Source organism: Galleria mellonella, unplaced genomic scaffold, assembly GCF_026898425.1.
Source record: "Galleria mellonella isolate WM207_F2 unplaced genomic scaffold, CSIRO_AGI_GalMel_v1 utg1812, whole genome shotgun sequence".
Classification (NCBI taxonomy): domain Eukaryota; kingdom Metazoa; phylum Arthropoda; class Insecta; order Lepidoptera; family Pyralidae; genus Galleria; species Galleria mellonella.
Genome location: NW_026442022.1, coordinates 58,774 through 74,777, shown reverse-complemented (window position 1 = coordinate 74,777; position 16,004 = coordinate 58,774). Strand labels below are relative to the sequence as shown.

The 16,004-nt window shown below is 40.7% G+C and overlaps 1 protein-coding gene across 5 annotated transcripts; it reads left to right on the top strand.

Annotated features, from left to right (window-relative positions):
- The first annotated feature begins 274 nt into the window (after positions 1–274).
- Positions 275–15,365, top strand: LOC113519074 (sterile alpha motif domain-containing protein 1). Of its 5 annotated transcripts, none has more exons than XM_052893577.1 (10): positions 275–433; positions 3,665–3,772; positions 7,203–7,328; positions 7,405–7,831; positions 7,945–8,086; positions 8,338–8,417; positions 8,518–8,683; positions 8,761–8,943; positions 10,602–10,657; positions 11,182–15,365. In XM_052893577.1, exons 1-10 carry the CDS (start codon positions 402–404, stop codon positions 11,605–11,607), a joined length of 1,746 nt encoding a protein of 581 aa, XP_052749537.1. In that variant the 5' UTR covers positions 275–401; the 3' UTR covers positions 11,608–15,365. The 5 variants fall into 5 exon arrangements, with proteins under 5 accessions (XP_052749537.1, XP_052749536.1, XP_052749539.1 ...); XM_052893576.1 differs by lacking the exon at positions 275–433 and adding an exon at positions 1,080–1,389; XM_052893579.1 differs by lacking the exon at positions 275–433 and adding an exon at positions 1,080–1,389 and having other exon boundaries at positions 11,198–11,431.
- The last annotated feature ends 639 nt before the right edge of the window (positions 15,366–16,004 follow it).

The window sequence follows — 16,004 nt, the reverse complement described above, 5'->3', positions numbered from 1 at the left end:
AAATTGACATCCACTGACATGACATGATGGCATAGGAATGACAGTAAATAAACAAGGAAATAGTGACAAATGCGATGACAATGACAGTTAATTATTATAACGAAAAAGCAAAAATAGGCAAAAGTACAATATCCAAACAGCCTAAAAATAATATGACAATTTATGTACAAATCAATAAAAATAATGGACCAATACATTTAAAAATACCTTATTTAAAATTTATTTCCTTGATCTAATACCTAAAGTTTGTCTGTATAAAAAACGTGGAATGATGGATTTCAATTGTTTCGAAAATGACTTAAAGTATTTTTGTAATAAAATAAAAAAAAATATGTGAATAATATTGTCGTAAAATTTTAAAATTATCAGTGTTTAGGCATAAAGAAACATTTGAAAATAAAATGGTTACCAAAACTAAGCCTGGAATTAATGTGTAAGTAAAATTAAAATTACTCCGATAGGTTAAGAAGGCCGATCTTGTGAGACTCTGTAACTTACATAAAAAAGTTACGCTCGTTAGGAAATAGTCAAGACTCCAATCGTCAACACCACCACCATCATCATCTCAGCCATTATCTGTGCAGTGCTGAACATAGGCCTTCCCACAAATTACCATTTGAAATGGTCCTGAGCCCCCTGCATCCACCGACATCCTGCAATGCATTTGAAATCATTACTCCGTCTAATGGGGAGTCATCCTATACTGCGTTTGTCCGTGCGGGGTTGCTACTCAAGAAGCTTTCTTCCTTATAAGTTGTCGGTTCTTTGAGTTATGTGACCAATTCATAGCCACTTCAATTTAATTATTAGCCCTGATGACGGTCACTTTGGATTTGTTGCGGATATCCTCATTTTGGAAACTCCGAACATAGCCCTCTCCATAGCGTGCTGAGTAATCTAAAGTTTTTGCATACGGGTAATCATGTAGGACCATGTTTTGATTCCATAAGTCATAATTGTCAACACGCACTAGTTATAGAGCTCCGTCTTCAAACTTTGAGGTGTATTGGATACCAATACGATAAATTAATTAAAAAAATATTCAAACATTAAATAATTATTGATACACTCTAGCAGAGATATAGGCGACAGATAGGTATAAAAATGTAAGGCTTAGGTAGAAATTTGTATCCAGTTTAATATAATAGGTATCTAGATAGTCATATAAAATGGCCTTAGATAAGAAAACGAAATAAACATTCAATGGTAGTATAATAGTATGAGTAGAGCATGCGCAGTGCGCTTCGTTGTGAGCCTTGATAATGTGAGGCGGGCGGCGAGCGAGCGACTCAGTCGGTGGAAGGCGCCGCGGTGGCCGTGCCAGCGTACTCGCCGCGATACACCGCGCTCGCACCACGGAAGCGGATGGCGCAATGTTCGGTCGTGGAGGTACTAGTGCAGAACGCCCATAACGCCACGTGGCTCGGCTCGCGGCCGCCGCTGCGCCGCGCCGCGCCGCCTGTGCCGCGACGAGCACGGCCCACCAAACAAACTGTTGCTCCACAATCGATACATTGCAAATGTGCTTTTGTTTTGGACGCGATATTGGCGCGTGACAATTTTATCACGTAGATACTCATTTATCAGCTATCTACACAGGTTTTATGTGTTGTCATGTGTACCTACTGGTAATAGAGGTGAGCAGCCATTTATAGCTTATCAGTTCATAATTTTTGAAACTAAACTTTACTTGAAAATTCAATAAAGGCTAAAGTTAAAAACATCCAACATGAATGATAACTGGGACGCCTGATAGTATTGAAATGTGTACGTTGCATAACGCGGGGGTTGTTGGCACTGTCGCCAGCAGGCCGAACTCCTGTTGGGAAGATGCACCTTCCAGCAGGCTGCGAGCCGTCTCGTCGCTACGTCGCAGTATATCAACATCGATTAAGATTTTATCCATGTCGTTTTAGTTAGCTTGAATTCACTAAGCAGTATTCAAGTGGAGTTATCAATGTATGCCAACAAATAGTCCTTTTACGTTCTCAGTGATAGAATTCTAAATATAATTTGCATTTACCTACCTGTCTAATTGATCCTCGTCAGCAGTGAGACAGGCAGGTAAAGTTTACCAATTTATCCATTGTTGCTTTACTAATTTATAAACAAGAGCCTCGAGTAGTACAAAATAAACCTTCGGTACTAAGTGAATAATTAACAATACGTCGCATTCCAATATGTTCAAAAAATATGGACAAGTCGAATATCAGAATAACGTTAATCACGATGGTTCCTGATACGTGAGTAACAAGACAACGCGTGAAAGATATATACCTAGGGGTAGATATTATTAAAAAGTGATTTAATTTATAAAAAAAAAATTAAGTTTATATTGTAAACATATATAGTACTCGAGTGTTTCTGCACTACGTAGCAGCATAGGCGTATTTAAGGGAGGCAAGTGGACCATGCCCACTGCATAATACTCTGGTGCCTACTCCACGATGATAAGCGGAGTTTTAAACTATGTGCAAAGGCATGTCTGAGGGTACATACTCGAGACGCGCATTTTTTAAAGGACCAAGCTCCTTTCCCTCGGAAAATAGTCTAAAATACGCCAATACGTGGGGGAATCACAGTTCTTATCATTGTCGGCGACGTGTGCCTCTATAGCAGACCGGCAACTAAATACGACATGCTACTTTTACTTTTGTGATTGACTTCCTCACTAGACATGAGCAGTACAGTGGACACAACAGAATATACTGTTTCGCCCATGATATACCCATGTGTTGCCATTCCTGAGGACCCAGGTAATATTCCTATGTACCGTGTAAATTCACTGCCATATCCCACCCTCACCGAAACATGACTATGCAAACATAACTGCTTCATGGTAGAAACACGAATGGGATAGAGGTACTCAAGCAAACGATTTTTGTACAAAATCTCCCTCTGGTAAATAATTAAGCCGAACGAAATGTTTATTATAAATAATTAATTCTAAGCGAGTAAATGTAACAAATAATAAATCAAAACATGCTGTTCAGCCAAATATCGCGGGAGATCGCGGGCGCAGCGCAGGCAGGCCAGTCGGTGCTCCCACCGTTCGCTCGACGAAACGAATAGAGATGCTTCAGATGTTGTGTTATTACTCCTACAGCATACCAATATGAATATTGTCCAGATTACTAGTACCAACAAGCCGAGTCGTTGGACTCTCTAAAATATGATTCCGATTCACAATTTTAAAATTCATAATATACTTTACTATCTGTTGCCAGTGGCTTAGCACGCGTGGTGTCATGTTTCCCTTTTGTCTACATTTTCAAAAATTCTAGTTTAGCGAAAGCTTATGTTATAAAATAAATGGATGTTGTCAAATTTCAGCCTTCTAGACTTAGTAGTTTCGGCTGTGTGTCAAGCAGGACAAATAATTTTCAATCGACTACAAAAAGAAAAGAATTTTCAAGTCGATTGTATTTTTTTTATATCTGTTTATTACCAATTATGGTAATTAATGGCGTATATTTTATATAAGTATAACTTTAAATAAGTTAAAAAAAATACCGAACAACCGAATTAAGCAACCCATTTTTTGGAAGTCGGTTGAAAATAGTAGTTCCTTTGAAAAAACTGTGTTCTTCACAACTGAAACTAAACTTTGTTACTTTTCTTTTGGGCAATCAATTGAATTGAATGGAAATGTTTTGTCTTGCAGGAACAATTTAGAGGGCGTAAAGGCGGGTGCCCGCAGCCAAGACGTAATCATTGTTAAATCCAGTTTGAGAGTAGCCGCACCTGGTCAACGCGACGTCGCCGACTGCAGGTGGGTGGGCCTGTTTTGCTCACTAGCTACACAGTAGCGACCTAATATTAGTTTAGTTAATTTTAGTGTTGTTTGCACATATTTTTAAATACACAATCGGGACTTAACGCTATGAAAAAGCTTTTACAGGTAAATAGTACGTACACACCTGCTTCTTTATAGCTGACGTTTCGACGTGGATTGTACTGTACCACGTCGTGACTACGTACTCATAGCAGAACTGTGAAGAAGTAGTAATAAATCCTGATTGTGTATTTAAAAATAATATTAGAACAATATAATTATTATTTTCAAAATAAATTGGACAACTCGGAAGCTTTTTACACCAATAGAGTTCCATAGTTGTTATTATTATAATCTATACTTATAATAAATCTGTGGAGAGGTCAATTCTGTACATGAAATATATTTCCAAAATATCTATCAGGGGGTGATTAGTAATCGATACTGATGCCAAAAATGCAATCATTAAAATTTTTGTCTGTCTGTCTGTATGTTTGTTATAGAAACAAAAACTACTGCAGTGAAGGGAAATGTTAAAAATGTCCACCCGTGCGACGCCGGGACTAGCCGCTAGTAATAGAATAATATTACAACGTATATAAATAATATATACTCTGTTATGTGCATGGTACTGCACATGTGTATAGGCGACCGTTACCACTTTCCATCAGCTTGTTTACCATTCTAAGTTGTATAATATATATACATACATATTATACAACTTAACTTATACATATAAATAATACGTTGTAATAAACCAATATTAGATTGTACTTGTGTAGGCTACCTACAACAATCATGTTTCATATTAACATATATCACGCTAGATATTGGCCACGGCTTCCCCCTGCGCAGGGGTTTTTGTAGGGAGAAGCCGTGGGAATTCTTTCCATCCCGCCTCATGGTATTTCCATTGTATTCCATTCCATGGTATTCCTTCATACTTCGGAGCAGGTTATAGTATACTTTTCATCACGCTACGATCAATAGGAGCGGAATATGGGATACGGGATATGGGCAAATGGGAGAAGTTACTCCATTTTTAAGCTTCCGTCGCGTGTGCAGCCTTAATGATCAATTTTTAAAATGTAAAAATGTCCACCCGTGTGAAGCCAGGACGGACCGCTAGTCTGTAATAAACTCGTAACACTATATGTTTAGAAATTATTAGGAACATGCTTCAAAGACAAGAAGAACACTTTCGACTTTCGTATAATATTATTATTTTTTCACATTATACTTATATGTACCGGACCGCATCCATGTAGCAAGCAACATATAAGAGGTATGAAATGTTACGGAAAGTTGTAACAATCCGAGATTCAGTGACAGTACCTACATGTAAAACTAGGCTTCTAAGAAAAAAAAATAATTATCAACATCAGTCGATTGTAGAGGACTGAACTATTTGTTTTACGAAATTAAAATGAGACCAACACGAGAGCAAACCCCGTAGATTGTAAAAAGAATTGTAAAAATCAACTTAAAATTGACGCCGTAATTGTGTAACAAAAATAAGACTCAGTCGACTTGGATTATCTCCTTCTTCTGGAAGTCGCTTGAGCAATGGTTATTCGGCATTGTCAGCTTAGAATTAATTAGTACACGTAGCGCAGGCTTCACTACATATGATATATGCCGTATATATGTTCTATGTTCCTAAGTAGAGCCCCCGGCGGCCTAGCGGCGCGTACTTTCTCGTGGCACTAGTCGCATTCATCGATCCACGGGCCGCGGGAACATTAACCTTTCACGTTATCACCCATTCGGGACTCGGGCACACCACATTAACTTCAGCGTACCTAACGGATCCCATGTAAATGATAACTAACACTAACAAGCAATGATTTACAACCAAAATTCTGCTTGATATTACTTTATTTATTTATTTTACACTTTATTGCACCATTTATAAAATAGTAAATACATTTAACTGTAATGAGAAATGATACAAAAAGCGGCCTTATCGCTAAGCAATCTCTTTCAATCTTTGAGTAGAGGACATTGAGAAAAGAAAAAAAGGTTAGGTGGCGCACTATTATATATAAACAAATATGTATAAAGATACACACATATATGTATATGTGAATATATACATATGTATATATATATACATATAAACAAATACGTATGTATTTTTTATAACATATACAAACTTAAAAGCACACATACAACAGGAGAGAGTGACACTGGTAGATGAAGATAGAACACGGGGAAATAGTACTTAATATAAGCAGATAGCGTATACAACATTTATTTTTATTCACATTTCAACTGCAGCCGGCTGACTTGTTTAAATTGAGCGGGAACGCGTGCATGGAGTATTCATAATGCATACAAGAAAATAGCTCCACGAGTATCATCATCATTGTCTTTTTGATAATTATATCGTTCATTAACATTCTTTTTGTATTAAAAACCAACGTATGCTGTTTCATCTCTGTGAATGTTGAGTACAACTATAATTGGATTGCAAACTTATAATGCTATTGTTGTATTCTATTGGTAAGAGTTTTGTTTGTAGTCTGTTGATGTACCACAGAAATGAATGAATAAATAAATCATAGTTGCTGCCTATCCAGGAGCATGCTATCACTTTTTTCAGCCTGGCAAACGGTCCATGTCGTCTGCAACTTTGTTCCGTATGGTCTTGACTGTGGTACTAGAGAACTGAATCGACGTGGGGTATGCTCTCCGTGACAAGTATAGGATATTTCTATAACTTGAAAATGCAAACGTCTGTTATCTCCAGATAACATATCGAATGGTATTCTTGCGTATGGTATCGTGCGCTTGTTTTTAAATTGCGTTGCCACAGCTATTGTCTCCGTTCGATGGTGATAGAGTCATCCGCTTACTGCATGTGCATAAGATTCGTGTTTTTTGCAGTGAGCATTTGTTTTCGATCCTCGCTATGTATATATCTATTTAAATGTCGGAATACCGCTTTGTTAGTATTATCATATTTAAGTATTATTATAGTCTAGATATACTCATATATGGTTATTTTTTTGTGAAATAATAAAATGTCTTCAGTGACAATGATGATAATGACGACCTCCGTCCCGGTTTCGATTCCAATTTAAGAAATGACCTTTTCTTGCCTAGTTCCTCATAACATGGAATATGAGAAGCAGGGTTATTATTACATAATTTTTGTCATAATAAAATAAAGGCACCGACAGGCTGGAATAGTTAGTAATAGAACACCATCGGTCATTTGCGATCCTATTAATATCAGGTCGACTTTTACGCGGTTCTCGAAGCAAAACATCGCGATAAAATCCCGTTGAATTTGCCATTAACTGATCTAACTCTATTATCAACTGTCATCCTTCATTGGTACCCCGTTCATCGATAGTGTTACTATTCCGTATATTTTTTTTTATCTTATAAAACTAGGTATTGGTTCCTTATCGTATTTCAGAAGAACTCGCGAGGCCGAGGCGGACGACGTGATAAATCTGGGTGCACCGCGCCCGCCGCGGCTATTGAGATCCGACGCCTCGCCTCGCGCTCGCACTGCTCGCACCTATACTCCTAACCCCAGACTGTGAGTATAAATCCAACTGTGAACTCTAAGCGACTCTGACACTTGTCGTTTCACGGCTTTGCTACAATTGCTGCAGCTACCCGGGACCATCGCCGAAAACTAAGCTGAAAGCCGAGCGAAGCGAAGGGCACGGTCGACGTCGAAAGCGCACATTTCGGCGGCCGGTGCCCAAAGCGCGGCTGTACCGGGCGGCGCCGCCGCGGGCCGCCGCGCCGACCGCTGTCCGCCAGCACTGGCCGCCGCCCGCGCCACCCGGCCCGCGCGTCCTCGACACCGCGTGTCGTGCCGCGCTGCGGCTCGGCGAGCGGCGGCGCTTGGCCTCACCCGCGTCGCCCGCGCCGCCCCTGCCGGCGCCGCCGCCGGTGTTGTCGGCGCCGCGCCGGCTCGTGGTGACGCTGCCGGCGGCGACGGCGCGCGCTATGGACGCGCGCCCGCCTTGCTCTCCGGACGAGGGCTCCGACGGAAACGATGCCGCCTCAGCGCCCAGCGAGTTTCTCGCCGAGGTCAGTTCCTATTTTAGACATGACAACAATCATCACTCACCCTTGTTAGTTGTAAGCGTAATCGGAGGTCTGCCGCAACCTTATAACACGCTATGTACCATATATGTCGCCAGTTCCTGTCGGCTATTATGCAGCGGCAGTACGCCGAAGCGCTCAAGTATTGCCGCCTGATCCTGCAGTACGAGCCGCACAATACCACCGCGCGCGGCTTCTACCCTCTACTGCAACATAAAGTGAACGCACACAAGCGTGCTGGTCAGTATCCATTCTCAAAATATTGGCACGTTCCAGAAAATGTTTATAAATATTAATCCGCGACATACGATACATACACACTTATTATTTTTAAAAGCAGTCATGGTCGTTTTTTAACTTTTCGTCGGTAAAAATCACTACACTACTCCACACAGGTTTTTATAAACATTTATTGGAATGTTCAACCTTTCTATATTGACTAGTCGAACAAAGTATTTATTTGTATTAACTTATGTGTGTAACCGCCATAGACGAGCCGCGGCCGCGACGCGGCAGCTCGAGCGGCGACAGCAGCGCGGGCTCGCGGCGCCGCGCCCTCGCCTCGCGACACGTATGTACGCATGAGAGCACGTTCATACGAGTAGCACTTGTACTCGAATATATTACATGCATGTGTGTACCTGCTACTAATGGTCGTGTACGGGTGACAGGAGGTGATGGAACAGGAGGCCGATGAGGCCGAGGCGGCGCGCACGGCGAGCGAGTCGGAGGGGGAGGGCGGCTCCGACACGGAGGCGTCGTGTGCCTCGCAGTCCTCGCTCGAGCTGGACTCCTCGCCCAGTCTCTCCATCAGCCGGCGCACGGACCACACCGACAGTTCGTATATTTACTGTGAGTGCTCGATTCTTGCGGAACGTCTCCGAGAAATGCTTGACGGTTGTATACGTGAGCAGGTGCGTGCGCGTCGGGCTCCGGCTCCGGTTCGATGTCCGGCAGCGGCAGCGGCTGGGAGAGCACCGGCACGGCGGGCAGCGCCGACGGCGGCGGCGGCGGCAGCGGCAGCGGCGGCGAGCGGCCTGCGCCCGCCGACGACAACGGCAACGCTCCGCCGCCGTGCTGCCGCCACTCGTCACCCGGTGGGCAACTTTTACTATGTTATCATATTGCTATATTTATTTGCATAAGTAAAAAGCCAGGAGGACGATCGCGGCGCGCCTCAAGGAGAATACTGGAGCTGGTAGCTATTTAGCGCCAAAGCAGTAATAAAAAATGTCAAAAAACATAATCTGTATCTTGTCAACGGCACTACACCACAGAGTACTCAGTACAAGGTGTGTACATATATAATATATCTACGAGTATTATTATGTAGTGTCGTTGATTATTTAGTTTTTCGAAATTTAAAAATTTTGCTAAATAAAAGAATTTTTTGAGACACTAATAATTAATACATACTAAAATTAGTTCTAAGAAATCGATTTTCCTAATGATATAATGTACAAAAGATTAACTTAATTAGATTAATAACGTAGATCTTCCACTCACAATAATAATATATTAAGCAGCATTAGTGTCACTACTAGTTTAGTTTAGTATATATATATATATATATATATATATATATATATATTTAGTATATAGCATAGCGCTAGTACTTTTTTTTTTAATGGGATAATGGATTGGTAACCCCGCTCGCGCTATTGGTATACACCGACGAGGCACCAGTGAAAGATGATAGGTGAGAATGAATGCAGGTTAGTTGGCCCACCATGATGAATTCGACATAAATTAAACATGATGGTTTCCAGGAGGAACCGGGTGGAGTGACCTCCACCTGAGAGGATATATTGCCAGTAATGGGGCTATTAGACCCCATTACTAACAATCCCTTTCCCCCCACCGCTAGTACTAGTACTGGATTCAATAAATAACTAAATAAAAAAAATAAATCAAAATTTATAAAGAACTGTATAATATTATTAATCGACTTGGGAAGCAGAAATAACATTATCTGAAGATGGATCCCTGATCACTTAAACATGAATAATGAAGTAACTGACCAATTAGCAAAAGACTGGGCAAAGAATGCCCAAATAGGACCAGAAGCTTGCATACTTCAAAGCCTAAAGCTCTGAATGCTTAAAAATAGCAAATAAAACTAAATGAAATCACAGGAAACCTCTGATTAAGGAGCTACTAAAAGAATTTAATTCTTTCGAGTAAAAACAACATTTGTTTTCTCTCATTGGACACTGCAAACGAAATAAGCACCTGGCCCAACTAGGTTATACCCATAATCCGTTTGTATATTTTGTCATGACGCAGAAGAAACGCTACAGTACATAATTTGTGGCTGCGGCACACGCATGCACAAACGATATATCTCTTTTAGGAAATATACTTTAATCTCCTTAAGAAATAAAAAACATGGCTACTAAGAACATTTTAAAATTCCTATAACTGCCAGGAATTAGCAGCGAACGTTAAAAAGGGCGAGCACAATAGATCACAGAGGTCGCAGTGTTACAAGGTTTCCAGCTCTTTCTCAATAATAATAACTGATCTTTAACGAATCACAACCGCGATGATGGGCTGGGGACGACTAGCAAAGTAGATAGAAACGGGAAAAACATATTTCTCTCAATTTTATCTGTGTGTCCGGCTGTTTGTTTGTACAGGTGTAAACACTGTCGAGATGAAATAATAAATCGATTTTCTATAGACGTGGTGTGTTCAGCACTCCAAAGGGTAGCGACCGAGGTGCACTTATCTGATCTTACTGTTTTGTTTTCAGTTTGTTTACAAATCGATGATCTCGAGAATGATAACAACGATACTACGCACTACAAGGTAATTCTTTTTTACAGTTCTTAATTTAGTTATTTTTTTTTTTCTATAAATGGAATGGTAAGCCCGCCTGTGCAGATGGAGTTGATGTTGGTAGGGTACCTACTATACTACACTAAGGTGACAGATGATAACAAAGTCATCGCGGATGGTCTGCGTGGAGGTCAGTAAATAAAACAATTTTTTTTATGATAGAATAGAAAACACGCTGACGGCACGCCTGATGGAAAGTGGTAACAGTTGCCTGTAGACACGAACAGTAAGTACCACAGACATCACAGCAGATACTGTGATGGCCGTGGTACCCCTTATGCATTGCTACTCCTGAGGACTATAGTGTTATGGTATGCCTCCGTCTTGTATAATTTCTCTGCCATATTCCACCCTTTGAACCGAAACAAAGCACTGCTGCTTCACGACAGAAACGTAGATGGGATAAAGGGATACGTGCAGACGACTTTTGTATAAAATGTCCCTCTAGTTAACATGAAGATTTTCCTTCGCTACTTGTATAACTCAGTTTATAGCGCTCGCTTGTCGCAGGCGGAGGTGGAAGCGGAAGCGGAGGCGGAGGCGGAGACGACCGCGGCCGTGTCGCTGCGGCGGCTGCGCGCCCAGTTCGCCTGCTCCATCAAGTGAGCGGCGAGCCGCCGCTCGCTCTTGTCGTGTCGTTGTGTCACTGTACATTGTTTTCACTTGCCCATTTGAGTTTTATTTCATGTAGCTGCAGTATTATAACGGCGAGCCACCTGCAACCACTTGCAACTACAACAACACGCCGACGGTGGCTATCGCGACCGTTGTTACCGCGACGTATTTTTTTATTTATAAATAGATCTTATACAGGGTTAATCAGAAGAATAAATAGAAGTTGTTATGTGGAGTGTTGGATTATGAACAACTTTCCATTGGCATATTTGAGATTATTCTCCAAAAGGGACCTGACCCCTTAAAAAGGCGGTATCGTACCATCAGACATGTCTCTGCGAAGCCTTGTTGGCATCCCAGGGTGGGCGCGGCTCATCCAGCCCCCCATTAAATACGCCTATGAATAAACTTTATTCAAGGAACATTAGTCACTTACCTGCATATGTTAATAATTTTATACTTAATATTTCCAGTAACTGTTCAAGTACTTTGACTAGCTACTGCCACTGTATTTTACTGTCCAGCCTCCCTGCACATGATACAAAGCAATCTATCAATAAAATCGTTTCACTCAGCGCTCACATGAGACATTTGAACAAGACTTATGGGCTCGCTTGTAATAAGGACTCTATCAATACTAAATGTATTGATAGAGTCCTTATTGCAAGCGATATTCGCTATATATTATATTTGGCCATATTCGCGGCCATATCCGCCATATTGGCGGCACTGGCGATAAAATTGTTAGAACGTTAATTCCTTAACTGAAATGAGAAATTAATTATCGTGAATAGCCATCGCTTTCCTGTCACCATGTGGTCGACCAGGCAGGGACTGTACACTATTCTGTAAAGTTGAGCTGGGCTGATTCATCTGTATAGACGCTATGTACCTAATCTAGTTGAGGTAGTTTTATTCGGTGCCGCCACCGCGTACATGTTGCGACTAGCAACCCCTGTTGAGCACCTCGACAGCATTCTACAGAGACCTCTCGCTCCTCACTTCCATCTCAGAGGCATTCTGTGATCTGTTTGTGTAACAAGCTGACCGGTGGCGGCGCTGAGCGAAGCGTAGTAAGTTGTGAGTGAAGAGAGATGGATGTTTCTGTGCCGCGGTTGTACTCGTATGTACATTGCGGCCGTAGACAGAGCCACAGTACGTGTTAAATTAATTCACTATAATTGATGTTATATTTATATTGTGGTTTGAAAATCTTTAAAATCTCTATCAAATTATAAGTAATAATTTGTAGGCTCATTTATATGTAGGTGATGTTTGGAAACACGTTCTAAAATTACAGCGTACCTACCCAATGAAGCTGACGTTGCCGTGTTGCCGTTCAGCCAAGGTTAATTGAACAAATAAAAGACAAAATAAGATCTTAGCTAGGTATGGACCTATTTATTTATTTGTGTGGGCGTTTCTCTTTTGATCTCAGCCTAGTGGAGTCCCCAGTAAACAATATAGTCGAGTTGTATAAATGAGAAAGTTCTAATCGGTTATTTCTATATATATAGGTACTCATAGTATGTGGAATGTAAGAGGCTGGTCTCGGAATCGGGGTGTGGGGTCGCTGCACGGTAATTATTCGAAACAAGAACAATGTATTTCGTTGATATTGTCGTCATCATATCAGCCGTCATGTGACCACTGCCGAACATAGGCCTCCCTATAGACTGGTGCGGTGCTAGGAGCGCTCCGGTGATATGCATGAGTACAATTGTTTTTGATAATCAATATTACAAGATCAATATACACAAGAACCGATACGTTGAGGTCACGAAGTCGGGCACAGCACAGTAAATGTACTCCTACACTACAATGAAGCAGTGGGTGGGGCCCTGGGTTTATATATAGGACATGTGAGGCGTTGATATAGAACCAAGTGATAGTCTTGAGAAGTTCATCGCTGGACAATGGATGGTTAAAACCGACCGTACCGGCTCTGTGCTCGACAAAATGCTTGCGGTAGCAGCGACCACCACTTTGCAGCGGCTCAAAGCTCCTATTGTAACGTCGCATCATGGCGAGTGATAGAGTCCGCAGCAGATGTAACACTATCTAGAATCTTGTTCCTATCACCTCCTATTACCGGGTGAGGAATAGGTATGAAGAGTCATGTTTCGAGTTTTTCATCTCTTGTCTCTTACATACATACATACATACGAGTACCTACGTAAACATTATGAAATAACGAGAGTATCGTGACTAAGTGACTGCAAAATTTTTATTATTACCTATAACATGTTATAACATTATTTACATATAAACGTAGACCCTGTCCAAAGTACCCACTGTGTCTAAATACCTGCAATTAGATACAATATACCTACTGTAATATGTCTACAGTATGTAGGTACATATCATTTGTCACTATGTATAAAATATATAGATCGTCATATCATACCATTTTGTCGTACAGCTGTGTATACTGCCCCCTTGGCGAACGAATATATCGTACGTTTTCGTTGCTGCCCATATGGAAGCGGGTACACTGTTCCATCTTGAACCATAAAAAGAACTTTGCCTGAGGAGACCTATATTATTAATACGTTGAAAAATATACTTTCCAATACCTACGCATAGATGCACTACCAGTGTCCTTTGTATAGCAAAGGATACTCGTTGACGCCTCAAACATGTGCCTATACGGCAGTGACAACGTATCGATAGATTCCTATGCTGCATAATCGTCCAGGGGGCTGTTTGTAATATTGCATCAGTTATAAAGAGTGTATGAATCAAAAAGAAATCACCCAAGAAGGATTAGACAAATCAGGGTGCAGTGTTGCCGATGTTTGTATCTAGATTTCAATCTGTAGGCACCCCTGCATATTATATTGCTTATAGATATTATATTTACACATTCACCTATATAACATAGCGCTGAAATCGACAGAATTCCTACCTACGTAGACGATATAAAGTTTTGTATGAGCTGCGTGTAACGAGAAGACTGAATGGTATCGGCCTGTTTTGTTACTATATAACTATAGGTACTGTTTATTGTGTGCCTAATTTTTAACTAAACTAGTTTATTAGGTAGCGTACACTACGATAGGTCGGCACCTGCCTGTCGCAATAGGATGCTGTCGCCCAGCAGCTGGACTTGCATGGTTGGGATGCGGCAGTGTAATTTCAAGGTATGGAGGTATGACATCGTTGCTCTTCCTCTGTTCATACCTACAGGTGACTCCTACCACTTACCAGCAGGTCAGCTTATTTGCCATTCCAGGTTACATAAAAAAAAACAGGATTGAAGAGTGTTACGTAAAAAAAATAAAACAAAGAATAAATAAATAACACACATCGTGATTGCTACTGGAAAGAATACGAGAGGTAAACACCAAATGGTAGAAAGTGCTCAGCGGTAGAGGCCGGCCTTAGAGGGGCATGATCAAAATGACCAGGAGCTGGTCATCAAGACTCTCGCATCAAATTCAATATTAGTAGTTTTGACTAAGTGCGGAACTGTTCTGAGAGATTGTCCAAAGTCGCTGAACGGATATCCAGCAAATTATCTAATAGGTGGATCAGTATCTTTGTAACACTGTCGGCCTCGGCGGCTCCTTAACCTGACCTTTTTTTTTAATATTTATTTGGGCGCCATAAAGAAGTGTTCAATATATGAGCGATTTCTGTTTTGGTATATACTGTAGGCTCAAACTATGCAAGTCGAGTGGAGCGACACTGCGGCGATACCTATGTAGTATAGCTGCGTCATATGCGTTGCGGCACCGTAGGTGCTTACCTACTTGCAGTGTACCGAGCAGCCCCAGCTATTACCTACCTACTTTACCCCACACTTATACAAGTAGGTACCCATATTGTTACTGTTTTGTATGAAATATTCTAATTATATATACTAAACGAAATATTAAATAGATTTAAAGTTATTACTGTAAAGTACCTATTTAGTATTGTTAGTAATAATAATGTATTACTACCTATTTAGTTTGATCTGTCTCAACATAATATTAGGAATATCATCTACTGAATAACGTTTTGTTAATTATTATATAGACATTAGTACTTTGTGTGAATAAAATGTGATTGAAGTATCCGACTTGTGTACATTATTTAGAAGCACAACATCGTATCTACATTAGTACACCGCCAAATATAATTTTTCATATCTGCCTGAAGTATCTAATTTGTTTAGTCAAATAAATATTTAACTATTATGTAATTAAAATAAAGAGCAGTGTTGATAAAATAGTTATCAGCACGTTAAAAATCTATAGATGGCGCTGTGGTAGGACTAAAATGAATATTGCCATTTTTATGATAGAGTCCTAAAAATGTTAAGCGATATATTTTGTGGAATTAGATGTTATTTTGCAAAAGCCCCTATGACTAGTTGGTTTATTTCAATTATTTAGTGTAATTTCGCTACCATTAGTATGTGTGCAACTGCCAACATTCAAAGTTGCTGTTATTAGTAAAAGTTCTACGATCTTCCATCAATGATCAACCGTTACTAACTCCATGCACACATGAGACACGTGTCTTACTTCTAAACGAGGCATTTCCAGCTAATTTAATAGATCTCTGGTCGGAGCGTCGTGTGGACCGCTCGGCGGCCAGACTGACTGCCAACTACTATTACTAACCGTAGTCGCGCGCAAATTAACAATTGTAATGGAGTCCCCAGCGTCGTCCCCAGCGATATCGCCACCAACTCTAAACTGATATCTGCTGA

Bases quoted from the DNA above. Each gene is read 5' to 3' on its own strand.
- LOC113519074 (XM_052893576.1), top strand. From the start codon at position 1,220: ATGAGTAGAGCATGCGCAGTGCGCTTCGTTGTGAGCCTTGATAATGTG. The intron at 1,390-3,664 runs GTACTAGTGCAG...TTTGTCTTGCAG, and splicing joins CGCAATGTTCGGTCGTGGAG to GAACAATTTAGAGGGCGTAA. The intron at 8,684-8,760 runs GTTCGTATATTT...ATACGTGAGCAG, and splicing joins GCGCACGGACCACACCGACA to GTGCGTGCGCGTCGGGCTCC.